Genomic DNA, 21,311 nt, shown 5'->3' on the forward strand with positions numbered 1-21,311 from the left:
TGCTGCTCTTAGCTCTCTCTTCAGTTCCTTCCTGGCTACCCTATAACTCTCTATCGCTCCAATTGAACCTTCACGTCTCATCTTGAGATAGGCCGCCCTCTTCCATTTAACAAGGGATTCCAATTCCTTATTAAACCACGGCTCCCTCGCACGACCCTTTCCTACCTGCCTGACAGGTACATAATTATCAAGGACCTTCCCCCACCTTCCTCCCTGACCAATCACCTTCATCCCCATCCCACTCACCTCCTGTCCTCTATGCTACTTTCTCCCCACACCTACTCTCCTCTCGTTTATCTCTCCACCCTTCAGGCACTCTGCCTGTATTCCTGATGAAGGGCTTTTGCCCGAAACGTCGATTTTACTGCTCCTCAGATGCTGCCTGAACTGCTGTGCTTTTCCAGCACCACTCTACTCCAGATGAAAATCAATGTACAATATTGCAAACTTTTCCGAGAGAAAGCATTACAGAATTACTGAACTCTGAGAAAAGCAAGATATTGTGCAGATTACTCAATGCATCATTGCTGATCAGGTTTCTGAACAACTGTCACTATTTGATCCTTTATTTATCTGAAGCTTTGTAGTTTCCAAATAACAATCTCATCTAACTATAACAGTGTTTAGTTCAGTTTATTTCGGACATAAAACTTCCAGAATGATAGAAAGTTATAATTTTCACTTTATTCAGCAGGATAGGGAGGTATAATCTGACTTAATACTCAACACGAGATAAGCGCAAAGTGTTGCTCTATCTAACGACCAAAACAGAGTTTCACTGAGTAGGTGAGAGAAACTAAACGTACGATTTCCTTAATGAAGCATTCCACCAGCGTTCAGGAATTTCTGATGTTCTGCATTTTTGAACATACAGGGATCATCTATATATTTTATAAATTAAAATCCATACCTGTCAGTGCAGAATATGATTTGTACTTTACTAATTGGCTTGACACAAAAATAGATGGAAAGACAGATTGTGAGAGGGATGCAAACAGTTTACAGAGAGATATTGATACGTTAAGAAATTTGGCAAATGGAGTATAATATGGGAAAATGTGAAGCTGTTTATTTTGGAAGGGAGAACTAAAGGAATTTCGGATATCTGGTCAGCAAGGATGAGTCAGACCAAAGGGTCATTTCCATGATATACATTTCTATGACAAAAATTATTTCAATGAAAAACAAACTGCCCGGAAGCTGCAACACAAAGGGATTTGCAGGTACTTGTGCACAAAATACAGAAAGCTAGCAGAGGTGCAGCAGTTAATCAGGAAGGCTAATGGAATGTTGGCCCTTATTTTAAGGGGTTTGGAGTTTGGGAGTAGGGAAGTTTTACTGCAACTGTACAAGATGCTGACAAGACCACATCTGTAGTACTGTGAGCAGTGTTGGTCCCCTTATTTAAGGAAGAAATTATTTAATTGAAGGCAGTTCACAGAAGGTTCTCTAGAATAATACCCAGCATGGACGAATTGCCTTATGAGTAAAGGCTGAACAGTTTGGGAGATAAGAAATATGAGAGGTGATCTCATTGAAATACATAGGATTCTTAAGGACACCAAGCAGAGAAAGTCAACTTCATAAATAGAATATAAGGAAATGTTGAGGAATAGCTATTCCATTCACAGGCTGCTTCTATCCCACCCTTGCTGTATTAACATGCTTGTTTGGTATTAGAAAATGAAAGATATGTAATACTGAAGGATGTTTAAAATTTACAAAATGTATTTGTGAGAAAAATAAATAATTGCATTAATATTTCACTTACATCGCATGAAAATTTAAAAGACATAATTTGAACATGCTTGAGAAAGTCCACAAAAAGGAAATTCCATGTTTAAAATTTCAAAGGTCTCATCCTGTGTCATTGGGATGCAATACAATCACACCCAGTAACCATGGTGCCAGCACTGCTCAGTACTAAAAGGTTATGTTCATTCTTCCTGTTTATAACATTACTTAATATCCACCTTTTCCAAGTAATTATCAAAATATTCCACAGCCTTCAATTTATGACAATTCTGTTGAATTCTCTTGACTCTTCTTACTTTGGATAAACAACAGAATTAAAGGGATATATTATTTTCTTTTTGAGGGTGCAAGGTGATGGTTTGTGGTTGGAGGCACAAGTAAAGGGAAAGGATGCTTGTCCTCAGCCTCAGTGACCCTCGTATGAGGTTGGAAAAGCTCAGTATGAGCCCCCTATATTGTCACTGCTCAATGTATGAATCAGAAAAGCATCAGACTCTCTCTATAATCAAACAACCTGACAGCGCTTAGTTCTGGACACTCTGAAAAACTTCCAAAATGTTGGCAACACTCAGATGTGGAAGCAGCATTCCCATTTTTGACGGATCCCATTCTCACTGGTAAGGAAACGGGGGTGGGTATGATTCACACATATGGCAACCCTGAATTCAGTGGGGCCACTTGAATCCAGCGCTGAGTTTGAACAGACCCAAGTTCAGATGCTGTGCGGGTCTTAAACTGCATTGTGAGAGTCACAAAGATATGAAGTAGATATAAAGGTTATATAAGGTAAATGATGTCTATATAACCACTCTGACGTAAAGTCATTTAAATCCCTGGCCCTTGAAAAATGAAAAAATACCAGACTTCTGCTGTCTGTGTTCTGGCAGTTTTGATAGCTGTTGTTGAATTTTCTCTCATGGCACTTTCAGAATATTTGGCTGATTTAAAAACCTTCAATTATATCAACAGGGAATTCTGAATTCACAGCTGGATTGGTCATTTAAAAAGCTGTGGGATATGAATATAAACTTTCTTGTTTTTAAATAAGAGATTAATCACTTAATTAACTTTAAAAAATTATTTGCAATGGGCTTTTGTGAATGGGAAGTGGTTTTTTTTCCTGTCTGTGAATTGAAATCGGTACTAGAACTTTTGAAGATTGTTTTATTTCATCTCCACATGACTTGAGTTGAACACTATGCAAGTTAAATGGGGATATGAAGGACCAAGGAGGTGAGTCAGGGGTGAGGGTTAGAGAGCCTAAAACTGTATAATATAACTGAAACAAAGTCCCAGAGAAATAGAACAGGCCTTCTCCAGCCCACCCCTGCCCTTGGCCAGCCACTTGGCTGGCTATGCTCTGCAGCCAGGGCTGGCAGGTCTGATGTGTTGCAGAGAAAAGATCACAGCATTCAGAGGTCTTTGTTGCAAAGCAGGTGAGGTGAGCATGGAAACACCCTGACTAAAGCTAGCCCCTTCAGTGGTGAAAATCCAGTCCACCGAGTACAAAAAGCAAGGGAGCTTTGAAAAACCATTATAAAAAATTGTTTTGCCCTCAGCTAGAATATTGTACCCGATTCTGGGTGCCTCACATTTACAAAGGAAAGATATTATCTCGTTAGAGAGAACGCAGAATGGAGTTAGGAGAATGTTTCCATTGACGACAGACTTCGGTTGTACGGATAGATTGGAGAACAGGGGTTATTCTCCTTAGAAACAATCGAGAAATGTTTTGATAGAAGTTTTCAAAATCTTCAGGGCTCTACACAGAATAGATTGAAGGAAACTATTCCCATGGGTAGAAGGGTGAAGAACTACTGATAGAACTGATTTAAGATGATTTGCAAAGGCATCAAAAGACAACATTACGAAAGCGGTTAGTATCTGGAATGCGTTCTTTAGAATCTGGTGAAGACAGATTCTATAAAAGCTTTAAAATGTTACTGAATAATCATCTCGAGAAAGGATTTGCAGCAGTATAAGCAAAGGCTGAGAGAGCTAAATCTCTCTTGTAGAAAATAAATGCTGTAATCAATATATAAGTTTATTTTTTTTCTCATATTTTATTTCATTTTGCTAATGCCTGCTGCCCCAATCTTAACAGCTGATATGGACTTGACATTTTCACATCACAGTGCAAAAAGGGCCAAATTGGTATCCTATTACATTGTCTAAACATTTCTGTTTTCTAGAGCAAGAGAAGGATATAGCTTAGGTACCTTGTAGTACACATAGCATCCAATTTCAGCAACCCCACTGCTGAATATACAGACTAAAGTAATTCCAACTGCAGCTGAGCCAAACCCAATGCCTACTGAGACTATAATTAACAATCAAAATGACAAGTCTTTAGAAAAAAATAAAGACACTGCACATATTGACCTTCATGGTATTTGCAGCCCTTTCACAGAAACATAGTCTGTTACCATTATAGCAACCTTATAGCACCTTTAATGTAACAGCATGTCTCAATGTACTTCACAGGAGTCACATAAAGTGATATTAAATCAGATGACCAAAGCCTGGTCAAAGAAGTGGATTGTGAGGATAGATTTAAAGGAAAAAAGGTGAGGTAGAGAGCTCTAAGGTGAGTGATCCAGAGTTTGTGGCCTAGGAGAAGCAATTAAAATCAGGGATGTACAAAAGACCAGAATTACAGTAGCAACCTCTTGGACGTTGAGCTGGAGGAGATTAGAGTTAAGAAAGAAAATGCCAAGGAAGAATTTGAAAACATGACTGTGAATTTTAAAATCAAGATGTTACTTGACTACGAGCAGGTCAGTGATCACAGGGATGACAGTGGATAGGATTCAGTGAGAGTTAGACATAGGTAGCAAGGTTTTGGATAACCAGAAGATGGAATAGTCAAGTTTAAGGGTAATCAAGGCACAAATGACTATCTGAGCAGCAGATGAGGTGAGACAAAGGTGAACTCAGACCATGAAAATAGATGATTTTAATGATGGTGCCAACATGACACTGCAAGCTCCATTGGAAGGCAAATGTGACATCATCATTGCAAGCAGAATGACCGAATCTTTGACCGTTTCCAGGAAGACGGCTGGAATCAGTAACCAAGCAACTGAGTTTGCAACAGGACTGAGAACAATAATATTTATTTGAGGATATTTCTACTCATCCAGTACCGAATGTCAGATAAGCAATCTGATTATTAAAATCTTTGAAGAAGTTAAGAGAGTTAGTCGTGAGGTACATCTGAGTGTCATCAACATTTATGTTGTAAAGACTTTTTTTTAAGATTATCTACAGTATGGAAACAGGCCCTTCGGTCCAACAAGTCAACACCGACCCTCTGAAGAGTAACCCACCCAGACCCATTCCCCTACATTTACTGAAGCAACTAACACTATGGGCAATTTAGCATGGCCAATTCACCCAATTGCACATCTTTGGACTGTGGGAGGAAACCGGAGCACCCAGAGGAAACCCACCCAGATACAGGGAGAACACAGTCTGCCCAAGGTGGGAATCAAACCCAGGTCCCTGGTGCTGTGAGGTTGCAGTGCTAACCACTGAGCCACCATGCCGCCGCTGCCAACAACTAAATGATTGGTTCCTGAACAGCTTGTGGGTGTGAATAATATTACCAGAATCCATCAGACCTTGGGAAGGAGTGGTGATGTGTCTGAGCAGTAGAAAGTACCTGAAGCAAGCCAATTTATTTTCCCTAACCAGTTACGGTAAGTTGTCACTATTAACCAATAAATTAAGAGACCTTATGATTTGTAAGCCAGTTGTTTTGTACCTCCTGCAAGAAATGTATCTGAAGAAGAGAGATTGAAGAATAGGAAGTCCTTACTAGCAAAGGGATCATCACCGAGGAAGCTGTATTAATGTTAAGGACACTCCACTTGTAAACAAAAGGTGATTTGGTGACTGGATACTAGCCTATGTGGAGTTATTTCAGGTAGGGGGTCTTATAAGGGGGTTAGAGTTTCAACTATGAGAGTTATATGTCAACATTTCATAATTTAATATATTTGCCTGCAGCTAGAATCTACCTACTTGTACTAAATAGTAATTTTTGTTAAGAACGGATACTTGTACCATGTTTGCAGTCAATCTGGATCTATAAAGGCAGATAAATTGAGGACATCTGTGTATTTTGATAAATCTTTTGTGACAACTCTAACAATGGCAGAACCTGATTTCCAGTCGGGAGTGACAATGTGAAAATAAGTGCTGTGCTTTCTGAACTGGATCATGTCATTCAGAGCCAGCATGTAGAGGAGAAATGTCAGAGGGTAAAGATTAGATCCTGGGGAGACATCAGCGCAATCAGTGTAAGAGAGGAAGGGGAGGTAGTGGCAGGTTAGTGGTTACAATGAGATAAATAGAAATAGAACCAGCTGACCACAACCCCAGCTAGCTGAATAGCAGTGGAGAGAGCATGGTCAAGGAGGCTGTGGATAAAAAGTTTACCTTTGTCACAGTCACATCAGATGTCATTTGGGATTTTGATAAGAGCCAATTCATACTGTAGGGATGGAAACCTGAATGCAGGAATTCAAAAATGGAGTTCCACTATAGATGAGAATGGACGACGGAGGTGACAACATATTCAATGTCCAATTTTCTGTTGAAGTGTTTCATTGATTGAGATTCACAGTGCATGGTCTGCCAATGCTTGAAGCAACTTTCCTTACACAATCTTCTGCTCTTCATTTTGTTAATTATGCAACAGAATACTCAGGAAATTGCATGTTTGGAGAGGCTGCTGGGATCTTCCAGCTTTCATGCCTGTGGTGTTGTATTTAAAGCCCAGCTACACCTTACATCAGAAGCTGCAAATGAGGAATGTCCCCTCACTCTGTGATGTTTGAGCCTCAACATGCAGCAAATGAGCCAGATGAAAGGACGACTTGTTCCCATCTTTGCTGACAGGGACCTGGGGCTGATGGTAGATCCATTGGATGAGGGGAGGGCAGTACTCTTTGCAGCTGACTGCCAGTGTACACACATACTGTAGCCTGGATCAGTGCTGTGTCCCAGAAGAATACAAGCACTCAGCAGTGTGGGAAGAAGGTCAATAATCTCTGCACTCAGCAAAGATCGATGCCACCATCTCCTCTCTGCTACCTCACATGCACATGACCACTACTCACTCTAACTCTGCCACTGTGCACATCTCTCACCAAAGCTCATAAACTGCAACTCTGACTATTGCATGCACTATATCCTCCTAAGAGCTCTCACTCACCTCATCCTCCTCCTGCTCTTCTGCTAACTGTGCATCCTACTCACTCACTGTGCACACCTCAATACCTCTCCTGTTCATGCATCACAACAAACTGCATTTGCATCCACTTCTGTCATCATTCAATCCTTCCCTTGGTCTCATTGGCAGAAATGCTGGCCCATCCCTTGGACTAATGCCTCAACAGCACCCTGACTGACCTACCTGTAATCCCCACAACTGCTTACACTGGAGTGACTGTGGTTCGAGCTAAAGATTGATAAGACCAAGTGCCTAACTGACTGTGCCAACCTCATGGATTGGAATCAAATGCGCTTATTGACTTGACACTGGTAGTGCCTCTGATTGATTGCAGTCCCCCATCAACCCATGAGGGACTTCTGCCCTTTGACTCTCACATGTCCCCATTTGCATGACGCACATGGAGTGTGTTTGCCTCGTAAATTGTTGGCACCTGCTGCAGGTGTGACATTGACAGCATGGAGCTGCACAGTGATATGTTTACCCCCTATCTGACTGACAGATTCACTGTTCAGTGCTCCCCACTGTCACAAGCTGCCTAACTCTCCCATCTCTGCTCAAAAGTAATGCAAGCTACAGAGGCTGGCAGCCTTGAACTGAACACTAAAGACACTGTGCACTAAGAAAGCAATATGATCCACAAGAAGGGAAGCCCATATGTCAGTGCTGACGTCAAATCGTGTGCTAAGAAATCATTGTTAAGTACACAGAGGCTAACAGCCTAAAAGGAGCAGTGAAGGGAGTGAGCAGTAAAAAAGCAAGCTACGAGTCATCAGATGCATCCCGTCCCGGTATATTAGATATGTGTGCCTTTTATTCAAATGTAAGAAATCTGCGAGGAAGCGGGGTAAGCATGCTGGCCTGCTAGTAAGACTGAGACTACACAGTTTCAAGATGCCCCTTGCTAGTTCACTCTTAGAAAGTGTACAATCTCTGGAGAACAAGATGGATGAACTCAGATCATGGCTCAGCTTCCAACATGAACTGCAGGATTGCTGCGCACTCTGCTTCACAGAAACCTCACTCAACCCATCCATTCCTGGCTGCGCACGTCAGGCTAATGGATTTTCTATCCGTCATATGGACCGTACAGCGTCCTCGGGTAAGACAAAGGGTGGAGGGGTTTGCTTTTTAATCAACAACTTGTGGTGCACAGACATTGCAACCATGGGCAGCCATTGTTCCCCAAACCTTGAATTCCTCACCATCAAATGCCGCCCCTTCTATCTACCACAGGAATTTACCACTGCTATATGAACTGATGTGTACATACCACCACAAGCAAAGGTTGAGGAAGCTCTGGATGTGCTGTGCTCCACCACTAATACCCTGGAGACAGAACACCTCGAGGCCCTGTTTATTGTAACTGGCTACTTCAATCAAGCCAATTTAGGTTGGATTCCCTACAGTTTGGAAACAGGCTCTTCGGCCCAACCAGTCCACACCGACCCTTCAAAGAGTAACCCACCCAGACACATTTCCCTCTGACTAATGCATCCAACACTAAGGGCAATTTAGCATGGCCAATTCACCTGACCTGCACATTTTTGGACTGTGGGAGGAAACCAGAGCACCTGGAGGAAACCCACGCAGACATAAGGAGAACGTGCAAACTCCACACAGACAGTCGCCCGAGGCTGGAATCGAACCTGGGTCCCTGGTGCTGTGAGGCTGCAGTGCTAACCACTGAGCCACCGTGCCGCCCCTTTAAAGAAGGTGTTGCCCAAATACCCGCCAGAGGCCCAAACATTTTAGGCCACTGCTACACCACTGTGAAAGGTACCTACTGCTCCATCCCCCACTCTCATTTCGGGAACTCAGACTACAATGCCATGCTTCTTCTCCCAGCTTACAGGCAAAAGCTCGAGCCGAAGACCCCCTCGCGGATATAGGTCTAGTGCTAGTCAGAGGAGGATCAACTCCGGTGCTGTCTGGAGTCGGCCGACTGGGCCATGTTCAAACAGCCCGCAGGTATCTTGGACGAGTACGCCACCATCGTCACAGATGTTATCAGCAAGTGTGTGGAGGACTGCATACCGAGGAAGTCAATCTGGGTGTTCCCCAACAAGAAACCCTGGATGAATCAGGACATACAGAAACTGCGATAAACCAGGTGCGATGCCTTCAGATCAGGAGACCCTCTCAAATATAAGGAATCCGAGTATGACCTTCACAAAGCCATTAAGACAGCCAAGGACCAATGCCAATACAAACTAGAGGCGCAGACAGACACCCGGCGACTATGGCAAGGACTGACTGACATCAAAGGTTCTAAAAAGAGACAGTGCAAGATAGCAGACGATGACATATCCCTCTGAGATCGTCTCAATGCCTTCTATGCTCACTTTAAGCAGAATTTCGGCGGAGAGGTAACACCTATTCCAACAAGTCCTGATGAACCTATCCCAACAGTCACTGCATCAGAAGTCAGATCGTTTTCCTTCATGTGAATCCAAGAAAAGTGATGGGACCAGACGGAGTACCAGGCCGTGCACTCAGAGCATATGCAGATCAACTGGCAGAGGTCCTCTTGGACATCTTCAACCTCTCCCTGCAGCAAGCCATTGTCCCTGTCTGTTTCAAGAGGGCCAACATCATCCCTGTGCCAAAGAAGGCTCTTGCAGCATGACTCAGTGACTACCGCCCAGTGGCCCTAACTTTGGTGGTCATGAAGTGCTTTGAAAGGCTGGTCATGGCAAAAATCAATTCCAGCCTCCCCACTACTCTTGACCCACTCCAATTTGCGTATCGGACCAACAGATCCACGTCAGATGCCATATCACTTCCCTTCACTCCTCCCTAGAACATTTTGACACCAAGAACAGCTACGAAAGAATCCTACTCATACTCTCAATTCAGCCTTCAACACTATTATCCCCTCGAGACTGATTACTAAATTTAATGATCTCAGACTAAGCCCCACTCTTTGCAACTGGATCCTCAGTTTCCTGACCCACAGGCCACAATCAGTGAAGATTGGAGACAATATTTCAATCTCACTAACACTCAACATTGAGTGATGCGTACTCAGGGGTGCGTACTCAGCCCCCCTACTGTACTCACTGTATACCCATGACTGCGTCACCAAATACCAGACTCATACAATTTACATCACCATAGTCGGTCGAATCTCAGATGGCGACAAAACAGACTACAGACGGGAGGTGGAAGACCTGGAAAAATGGTGCACTCAGAACAACCTAGCTCTCAATGCCAGCAAAACCAAGGAACTTATTCTTGATTTTCGGCGGGCTGTTATTCATGCCTCCCGACATATTAACAGCAGAGTAGTGGAACGAGTGGAGAATGTCAAGCTCCTGGGAGTTGTCATCAACAACAAGCTTTCTTGGACTCTTCATGTGGATGCACTGGTTATAAAGGCCCAACAACATCTCTGCTTCCTCAAGCAGCTGAGGAAATTTGGCATGATGGTAAATATGCTTGCCAACTTTCATAGGTGTGCATCAAGAGTATTCTGCCTTGATGTATCACTACCGGGTATGGTAACTCCATTCAAGATCGGAGACGGTTACAGAGAGTGGTGAGCTCGGCCCAGACAATCACAATGGCCAACCTCCAATCTATAGAATCCATCTACCAGGCCCACTGTCAAGGAGAGGCTGCGAACATTCTCTAAGATCCATCCCACCCTGGCAATATTTTTCTACAACCTGTACCATCGGGAAGCAGATAAGAAGCCTGAACACAGGAACCAGCCAGTTTTGAAACAGTTTCTGCTCTACTGTTGTTAGAATACTAAATGGACACACAGACTCTTAACATTCGCCTGTACCTGTGTTTTTGCTTTTGCTGCTGCTTACCTATTATTTACTTATCTATGCTACTTAACTATGTGATCTGCCTATACTGCTCGCAAGACAAAGCTTTTCACTGTGCCTCGGTACACGTGGAATAAATAAATTAAATTAAATTAAATTCCTGCATGCAAAGTGACCTCGCAGAAACTAGCAGGTCATGGGTTTCCTGAGCTCTAAAGTAAAGTGTCATTAAATCTTGAGTGCTGCCTGAGTTGATCTGATTGCAGGCGTGATGACATGGTGAGGTTTGTGGTTTGCTGAACCATAATCGAAGGTTTAATAAAGATGGCGTCCATGGAGCATGCACGGATGTTGTTCTGATGAAGCAGTTGGATGATGGCCAAGACATTCAGCAAGCTGCATTTGTTAGGTAGCCCCTCTGACTTACAAATCAGAATTTGCACTGTCTATTCTCTTGGTGAAGGCGACAATAATTGGAAATGGCATTTAAATAAGACAAGTTGGGGTTTTAATTAATGCATGAAAATAAGATAGTTGAGCAGCTCAATGGTTAAATTCTGCTGTTGTAATTTATGGCTCGAGGGGATAATTGCGAAAACTTTTCTTGGATGTCATGAATGAGATTTCATATTCTCACATTATTTTCCCATTTTTCCTACCCATGCAAAACCAAGGAGAGGAAAACACCACAAAATAACTTTGGAGATGAAAAGAAGGTGGAGTTGAGATGGGAGCTGACAAGAGCTGTGAGGTCGCCACATGTTTGTTGAGAAAATTTGTGATGAAGGCAGATTGAAAGCAATGAGGGACAGCACCTGAAGAATAAGAATCATTTACGATATTTGTTAACATGGAGACCAAGAAAGGTATTTTGGGTGATAAAAAAAAAATGAAAACAATTAATAGGCTTGCATTCATAGCACCCAAAAGATAGCTCAAAAGCTTTCTACTACTTTTGAGCTACTTTTGAATTATAGTCATTGTTGAGATGCAAGAAACATGCAAACAATTTTACACACCAGGTGAGGGTGTCTCTAACCTGAAAAATTCAAAACGCTCAAATTATTGGAACATTGAAATCTTGAGGGCTTGAGAGTGATCACAGAGATAGGTAGGAGCAAGGTAATAGAGAGATTTGAAAGCAAAGATAAGGATTTTAAAATTGTGTGCTGTCAAAGCTGGAGCCATCAATGGTCATCAAGTAGAGGGTGATGGGTGGATGGGAAGTACAGCAAGTTAGAATTTAAACATCAGAGCTTTGGAAGATGGAAACGAATGCTGAGTTTTTGGATGTTGTTGTAAAGGGGTAAATTGCTAGCCAACTTGCATATTAATAACTGCATACACTTTCCAAACTCCCCAACTTCCTTTACTCTCCTAATCACACTTGCAAGTTTTTCCCCACACATTCATGGCAATCCTTTTGCTTTTGAACATCAAATCAACATGATATCAATTTCTCTCCCCACAGATGCTGCCAAGACCTGCTGAGTATTTCCAGCACCAGCTGCTTATATGTTAGATTTTCAGCATCTGCAATATTTGGCTTTTATTTCTGTGTCAGTAAATATTCTACTTACCATAGCACCTGGATTTTTTACTGTAATACATGGGGTGGTGGCTCGCAGTGCTCCACTTACACCGTGATAGTATTTAAAGCAGATCTTAGTTTCAGCTGAGGAACAAAGAGAGGAAATGTGGATAAATATTATCAATGAAAAAAAAGCTTGTCGAATCAGTATTCAATTTTTGGAAATAATGTTTGAAATATATTTCTGTGAACTGGATACAATTCTCCTCACTAATATCATATTCACCTATTGTGGAATCATGTGATATCAATGAGATTATCAATCTAACATTTCTACTACTTGTCTCAGGCTTCAATCACCAGAAGCACATGGCAGAATTCAGAAGTAAATGGCACACTGTTTGTGCAATAATAAATTTGAATTAATTTAACTTCATTTGTAGCCTGTGCCCAGTTTTTCAATGCATCCTCCCAGCACTATTCCAACTGGTGGCACAGAATTAGAACATTTCCCTGACAAACAATGGAACAAATCACCCATTTTCATGCAATATGATTCTGTGAAATAGCAACAGTGCAGAATTATACTTTTTAAAGTAACTACACATGAGTATGCTTACGTTTGTATCCATAATGTAAATAAGCAAAGCATTCTGAAAAAAAGGTCTCAAATTGAATATGAATGAATATGAACTAGTCCTTTCCACTTTCAGATGCTGTCAGACCTGCTGTGCATTTAACGCAAACCACAACATTCTCAGTTTATCTTTTCATCATCACATTTTCTACATATTTCCAGATTCTCCTTTACAAAATTTAATGATGATTTTGCAAGGGTATGAAATACAAAGAATCATCTCTCAATTTATCCATTCAATCAGATTTTATGATGATTTAACAGAAATTCTTATACTGCATGGAAGAAGAGATGCTTTATATCACCTGAAAGCAGAGCACTCTCTTAAATTAATTCAGTGACATAAAGGGACAAGTTTTGTTCGAGACAAATCAAATTAATTTTTGGTTTTGGAAATTATACTGTGCAGTAATATAGTTAGTCATTGATTGTTCATGCAAATATATTCAAAACGGACTGGTAAACAATGTGCTCTAAATATTCATTCAGCTAATGAAATTCAGACCAATGTCAGTATGGTGCACACTCACTTAGATCCTTTCTTCAGCTTATATATATATATATATATATCTGATGTGTACATGCCCTCTACTTCATACCAGAACTTCATTCTTTTGTTTGTTTATTGGTGACAGCTTAAAATGTACACAAAATCTGAGTACAGAACTTTCTAACCCATTATTGTTCTTCTTTATTTCTGAAGAAGAATACAGGGAGATCTAGCCATTTGGATATAGAACTGGCTTGAAGGTAGAAGACAGAGGGTGGTGGTGGAGGGTTGTTTTTCAGACTGGAGGCCTGTGACCAGTGAAATGCCACAAAGATCAGTGCTGGATCCACTACTTTTTGTCATTTATATAAATGATTTGGATGCGAACATAGGAGGTATAGTTAGTAAGTTTGCAGATGATACCAAACTTGGAGGTGTAGTGGACAGTGAAGAAGTTTACCTCAGACTACAACGGGATCTTGATCAGATGGGCCAATGGGCTGAGGAGTGGCAAATGGAGTTTAATTTAGATAACTGCGAGGTGCTGCATTTTGGGAAAGCAAATCTTAGCAGGACTTATACACTTAATGGTAAGGTCTGAGGGAGTGTTGCTGAACAAAGAGAACCGTGGACTGCAAGTTCATAGCTCCTTGAAAGTGGAGTCGCAGGTAGTTAGGATAGTGAAGAAGGCATTTGGTATGCTTTCCTTTATTGGTCAGAGTACTGACTACAGGAGTTGGGAGGTCATGTGGTGGCTGTACAGGACATTGGTTAGGCAACCTTTGGAATATTGCATGCAATTCTGGTCTCCTTCCTATTGGAAGGATGTTGTTCAGAAAAGGTTTGCAAGGATGTTGCCAGGATTGGAGGATTTGAGCCATTGGGTGAGGTTGAATAGGCCTGGGGCTGTTTAACCTGGAACATCGAAGGCTGAGGGGTGACCTTATAGAGGTTTAGACAATCATGAAGGGCATGGATAGGATAAATAGACTTTTCCCTGGGGTGGGGGAGACCAGAACTAGACAGTATAGGTTTAGGGTGAGAGGGGAAAGATATAAAAAAGACCTAAGGGGCAACTTTTTCATGCAAGGGTGGTGTGTGTATGGAGTGAGATGCCAGAGGAAGTGGTCTAGGCTGCAACATTTAAAAGGCATCTGGATGGGTATATGAATAAGAAGGGTTTGGAGGGATATGGGCCAGGTGCTGACAAATGGGACTAGATTGGATTGGGATATCTGGTCGGCATGGATGAGTTGGACTGGAGGGTCTGTTTCTGGGCTGTACATCTCTATGACTCTATGACTCTAAGAGCTACATTGGATCCAAAACATTAATTCAGATACTGCCAGACCTGCTGAGTTTCTCCAGCATTCTCTACGTTTGTTTCAGATTTTCAGTACCTGCAATATTTTGCTTTTATATAACCCATAATTGCCATCACTCCACAAACTTCCATTTTGATTTGGGTTTTGAATGTGGGATGAAATTATATTATATCTTGCATATTGTAGTCAGATAATGTCAACGGGATGTGGATGCAATTTTCAACTACCAATAGTTGATGAGGTACTTGTTGGGCAGTGAACTATCTTGTGATACTTAAAGCAAACCACAACATGGGTCAGGGAGATCAAAGCATTCTGTGTGACCAAGAGAAACATTGATCAACCTGTTGTTGACAGACCTCGCTACAAAACACCACTTTTACCTACCACCCAACCATATAACTCATCTGTAAATGAACACATCTAACTCAGCTGCTCACAGAATTCTCAACATTCCTTAACTGGCCTGCCATAACTCTTCTCCTTCAACTGCATCCTCCAAACCACTAACTCTACAACCTAGAAGCATTCTGAAGCATTGAATATCAAATTTTAGAGTCTCTGAGCTAGAACTTTCCAGTAAATGAGTGGCATGGTGGCTCAGAGATTAGCTCTGGTACCTCACAGTGCCAGGGAACCGGGTTCAGTTCCATCCGAGGATGGAGTTTGCACATTCTCCCTGTGTCTGTGTAGGTTTCGTCCAGGTGCTCCAGTTTCCTCCCACAGTTCAAAGATGTGTAGGTTAGGTGAATTGACCATGCTAAATTGCCCATCGTGTTCAGGGATGAGTAGGTTAGGTGTATTAGTAAGGGGAAATGTAAAGTAATAGGGTGGTAGGGGAATGGGTCTGGGTGGGATATTCTTCGGAGGATTGGTGTGGACTTGTTGGGCCAAATGGCCTGTTTTCACACTGTTGGGATTCTAAGATTTCGAAATCAGTTGCACGGAGGTGGCCACGCAATGGCCATCGCAGGGAATTAGGCAGTGTCCATGAAAGGGATAAAATGAATCAGACAGGGACTTGGTCATTGACACTTAGGTACCAACAGATAGGTCACAAACATGCTGATTTCTAAGGCAGCGCAAGAGGTCATCTGGCATTGCAGGAGAATAAGAGAAGATAAACTTCCAAACCAGGTTGGGAATCCAACTGAGTACAAGGAAAACAGCAGCTGGTACTTGGAAGCACACAATCAGTTTTCAGGAAATAACACCTGGTCTGCCTCAGAACCAACATATAGACCTTACGGAATCTGAACATGGTTTTCAGCACACTCTCAATGAGCTCTTTAACAACCTCAATTTTCATTATTAAATCACCAGATAGTTCTGGGGCTGTAAATCCCTCTGGCCTAATGTCACTTTTGGTGAAAGAAAACCGGTATGCAAATGTCTTCATCCATTCCTGCTATCTGAGGGACCGAAAAATCCAGCCTAAGATTTCCAAATTTGATACTCTGTATTTTAATTAATGTAATTGGGACAAAGCTGAAAGCTGTTTTTGCCCTAGTTCACTATAAAAGTAGGATATATATATAAACCCTGTCACTCATATTGGGCTAAACCAAGGGAAGTTCTTGAGTAGGTTGTAATATGATCCACTCAGGCTGATTAGGAGACTGCCTAGCAATGGCCTCAGGGTAATACAAGCATAAATATGTTAATACATTCTTTCAGCCGCAGGATATTTATACTCAGTGGTGACCCCCAGAATGGAGGCAGTGAGGAATTCAGCAGTGGTAATGTCACTGAATGTCAAGTGGATATGCTTAGATTCTCTTTTGCTGGAAATGTTCATTGCCTGACACTTCTGTTCAGTAAATATTACATTGCCACTTATCAGCACAAGTCTGAGTGTTGATTAGAACTTGCTGTAGACAAATAAAGATTTCTTCAGTATACGAGGATTTGCAAATGATACTGATCTCGTCAAGCATTAGCAAACATCCCCCTGACCGACCATATGATGGAGGAAATGTCGTCAATAAAGCAGCTGAAGATATTTGGAAGTAGAACGCTACTCTGAGGAACTCCTACACCATAGGAAGGTATCAGGTTAACAGATATGAAACATTCAACTCCTACAGGCGACATTGCTCCAGGATTTTGCTTCAAAATATTGCATCTTCAATTTGCATAACTATATATGATACTTTATGTTCTGTATACACTGTAAAATTCTTTCTGCTTTTCAAAATTTGTACTTTTAATGTGACCTCGCATTGGAACTCAAGACTGTAGATGACATTTCCTCTGCAGATTGAACTGAGAAAGCCACGAGTGTGTAATGATAGATTCACAGAGTCATACAGTACAGAAACAGACCGTTTGGCCCAACTTGTCCATGCCGACCAGGTTTCCTCAACTGAACTAGTCCCATTTGCCTGCATTTGGCCCAAATCCCTCTAAACCTTTCCTTCCATGTACCTTTCCAATGTCATTTAAATGTTGTAATTGTATTTGCCTCTACCACTTCCTCATTCAATCTATGCACCATGCCCTGTGTGAAAAAGTTGCCCCTCAGGTCCCTTTCAAATCATTCCCCTACCCTGGAGAAAAGACCTTGGCTATTCATCTTATCTTTGCCCCTCAGGATTTCATAAACTTCTGTAAGGTTACTTCTCATCTTCCTACGCTCCAAGAGAAAAACGTCCCAACCTAGCCAGCCTCTCCCTATAATTCAAAACATCCAGTCTTAAAGTTTTTTGCACCTCTTCCAGTTTAATAATATCTGTCCTGTAGCAGGGTGACCATAATTGTACACATTACTCCAAATGTGGCCTTAGCAATGTTTTATACACTCGTAACATAACATCTCAAATCCTGTACTCAGTGCTCTGACCAATGAAAGCAAGCATGCCAAACACCTTTACCACCCTATCTACCTGGGACGCCACTTTGAAAAGATCTATAGATATCTACACTCCTAGGTCTCTCTATTTGACAACACTCCCGGGGCCCTGCCATTAACTGTATAATTCCTGCCCTGGTTTGTTTTACCAAAACACAACACCTCGCATTTATCTAAATTAAACTTCATCTGCCATTCCTCGGCCCACTGACCCAGTTGATCAAGATCCCATTGTACTCTTACATTACCTTCTTCACCATCCACTGTACGAGCAATTTTAGTGTGATCCACAAACTTATTAATCATGCCTCCTATATTATCAATCAAATTGTTTATCGAAATGATGAACAACAGTGGACCCAGCTTGCTTCCCTTGTCTATTTAACTTGTTCTCTTTAACTTCTGTACCAGTTTAAACCTCCTCACATCTAACTACTGCTTCCCACTCCCCCACCCCCCGCCCATTCACATTCATCTGCCTTATTCTCTTAATCCTGCTCTTTTTGAAACCTATTTTAAAGTTCAATCTGACTCTTACTAGGTAATACCAAAACCAGAACTCCAGAACAGTTCTGAAAAAGGGTCAACCCTGTTTCCTGCTGAGTTTCTCCAACAATTTCCGTTTTTGATTCGGATTTCCAGCATCTGCAGTTCTTTATTTTATTTCTCTTTTAGTGTTCCATTAAGCTCTATTAACATTACTCACAGGGACAATGCAATCCTGTATTTCTTCCATGAGTTTCAAAGCTTTGAAAGCATTCATAATATACCATTAATGGCATAACTTTGTAGTTATTAACTAAATGTAATTCAAGACGTTTTCATATGACTGTTAGTTAAATGTTGTGTAGCAAGTTGTATTGCTGTTCATGCTTAAGAAGTGAAAAAATTGGGTTCTAACTCCCCCTTCCCCTTCAAATATGTTGTTATTGCTCTCATCTTTGGAAAATCCACTTTTGTCTTTTCCGTGTTTGTCTAAAAAACCATTGCACAATCTTGAATCTTACTTTCACTGTCAAAATCATTTAACATGTTGATATCCTCCAGATACCTGTCCACCTTTTTCACAACACCATGTTGGAATGCCTCCTGTCAAGTGTTTTCCCCAGTCTCAACACAGAAACAGCCCTCAATAAAGTTACATCACAGAAAACCTATCACATAACCATAATCGATTGCTCCACATTCTTTTGACATGTATGTCCTTTGACATAGCTAACGAGATTATCCTTCCCCAGGCCTCTACTCTGTATGATGGCCAATTAAGACCAAGATGAAACGAGGATAATTCTCGAAAGTCGGATAATTTGCTTTTCTGGGTATGCGGTCATCATATGTCCGAGAAGTATTCTTGTAACCAGAGTATGCAAGATGAGAAAAGGGCAAATATCAGTAAATTGGAGATTGAATTACAGCTAGTCTTAAAACCTGCAGTTGAGAACACAGAATTCATGTGAAAGGTAATGCAAGCAAAGCTTTCTATAAATATACCAGTTTTCCTTTTGGCAACAGGAAGATAATATAACTCCAGCAGCCCTTGGTGAAGCCACATGCAAGGGATGTGGCTGTTTGTAGCAGAGGGGCAGCTTGTGAACTGAATGTGTTGTTGGTCAGTTGCAAAGGAACCCTGGAATGCCAAGCCATCAGCATTACCATAGCTATCATCCATTATGTGCAGTATCTGTTTATGGAACACTTTTTTTTAAACAAGAAGGACTTGAGGAAAAACACGATGAATTCAAGGAAAAAGATCATACTGGAAACAGAGCAGGCTTTGCAGTGTTCTGAAGGAGAGTCAGATTGGACTTGAACTGTTATCTCTGCTTCTCTCTCCACAGATGCTGACAGAGCAGCTGGGTTTCTCCAGCACTTTTTGTTTTTCCTTCAGACCTCCAGGATCCACAATATTTTAATTTTATGACAGATTTAAGTGCACTTTAAAGTAAAGTGTATTCGCATACTATTCTTTTAAAAAAGGCACAGAGGCAAAATATGATTAAAATGCTAATAAGTCATAAGCTTACAAATCATTTTCTCAGAAAAGTAACTGTAAGAAATTAATTTCCCTGAGTCTGTAAGTACTGTAAGAAATTCATTACATTGACTTGACAAGAACCTCACAACAGGAGAAAGTGAGGACTGCAGATAATGGAGATCAGAGCTGAAAATGTGTTGCTGGAAAAGCGCAGCAGGTCAGGCAGCATCCAAGGAGCAGGAGAATCGACGTTTCGGGCATAAGCCCTTCTTCAGGGGCCCGAAATTAACGTCGATTCTCCTGTTCCTTGGATGCTGCGCTTTTCCAGCAACACATTTTCAGCCAAGAACCTCACAACCTTTGTATTTAGGAGCGGAGAACTCTGGATCCAAGTACATGTGAGGGATTTTCCAACTGTCTCTATGATTCTTTATCTTTGTCTATGTCTATGTATCAGACTGCAAATTTTGTCAATATTGATGCTAAATTGGCAGGAAAATAGTATTCTAAAGAAAGTAGGGGACTAGGAGAGCAAAAAAGGGTCATGAAATTATCTTGGCAAGTAGGGTTAAAGAAAATCCCAAGGAATTCTACACATGCATTCAAAACAAGAGGACAACTAGGGAGGAGGTATGACCATGCAAAGATAAAGGGGGGAACTTGCGCTTGGAGGCAGAGAATGTGGGTGAGATCCTAAATGAGTAATTTGCATCAGTATTCGCCCAGGAAAAGGATATGATGGAGAGTGAGATTTATGTGGAGCATGCTAATATGCTATGGAATTTTGAGATCAAGAAAGAAGTGGTGTTGGGTCTCTTGTAGAGCAGTAAAGTGGATAAGTCTCTACGGCGCAATGGTTTCTACCCCAGGTTTTGAGACAGACAAGACAGGAAATTACTGGGGCCTTGACCAAGATCTTTGTATCCTTGTTAGCTACTGGAGAGGTCCTAGAGAATTGGTGAGTAGCTAGTTGTTCCTCTGTTCAGGAAGTGAAATTGGGATAATCTAGGACACTTGATACTGGTGAGACTAACATCGGTGGTTGGGAAGCTATTGGAGAGAATTCTTAGGGATAGGATTTACATGCATTTGGAAAAACATGGCCTAATGAGGGACACTCAGCATGGCTTTGTGCAGGGCAACTCATGTCATAACATATTGATTGAATTTTTCAGCAAAGTGACAAAGATGATCAATGAGTGCCGAGCACAGCATGTTGTTTCCATGGATTTTAGGCAAGGCCTTCGGCAAGGTCCCTCATGGTAGGCTTATCTAGAAGATTAAGATGCATGAGATCCATGGTGACTTGGTCACATGGATTCAGAATTGGCTTGCCCATAGAAGATGGAGGGTAGTGGTGGAAGAGTGTTTTTCTGGCTAGAGGTCCATGATTGGTGGTGTCCTGCATGGATCCATACTGGGGCCGCTGCTGTTTGTGATATCTATAAATGAAAATGTAGATAGATGACTCAGTACTTTTGCAGGTGATACAAACATTGGTGGAGCATGGATAGTGTAGAAGGCTGTCAAATGCTACAGTGGGATATACGTCAGTTGCATATAGGGGCAGGAAAATGGCAGGTGAAGTTTATCCCAGGTAAGTGCGAGGTGCTGCATTTTGGAAGATCAAATGTGAAGGGAAAGTATACAATTAATGGCAGGACCCTGAACAGCACTGATGTCATAGGGTCAAAGAGCTGGACAACATGGAAACACACCCATCAGTCCA

General features: G+C 41.6%; 1 protein-coding gene across 5 annotated transcripts in view; it reads right to left on the reverse strand.

Annotated features, from left to right (window-relative positions):
* The window catches only part of hecw2a (HECT, C2 and WW domain containing E3 ubiquitin protein ligase 2a), a 335,739-nt gene that overhangs the window by 151,096 nt on the left and 163,332 nt on the right, over positions 1–21,311 (reverse strand). For all 5 annotated transcript variants that reach the window (XM_043692900.1, XM_043692901.1, XM_043692902.1 and 2 more), the window contains one exon: positions 12,354–12,448. In XM_043692900.1, coding sequence (XP_043548835.1) covers positions 12,354–12,448 — 95 coding nt within the window. The remainder of the gene's footprint in view (positions 1–12,353; positions 12,449–21,311) is intronic.

Source organism: Chiloscyllium plagiosum, chromosome 7, assembly GCF_004010195.1.
Source record: "Chiloscyllium plagiosum isolate BGI_BamShark_2017 chromosome 7, ASM401019v2, whole genome shotgun sequence".
In the NCBI taxonomy this organism is placed as follows: Eukaryota; Metazoa; Chordata; class Chondrichthyes; order Orectolobiformes; family Hemiscylliidae; genus Chiloscyllium; species Chiloscyllium plagiosum.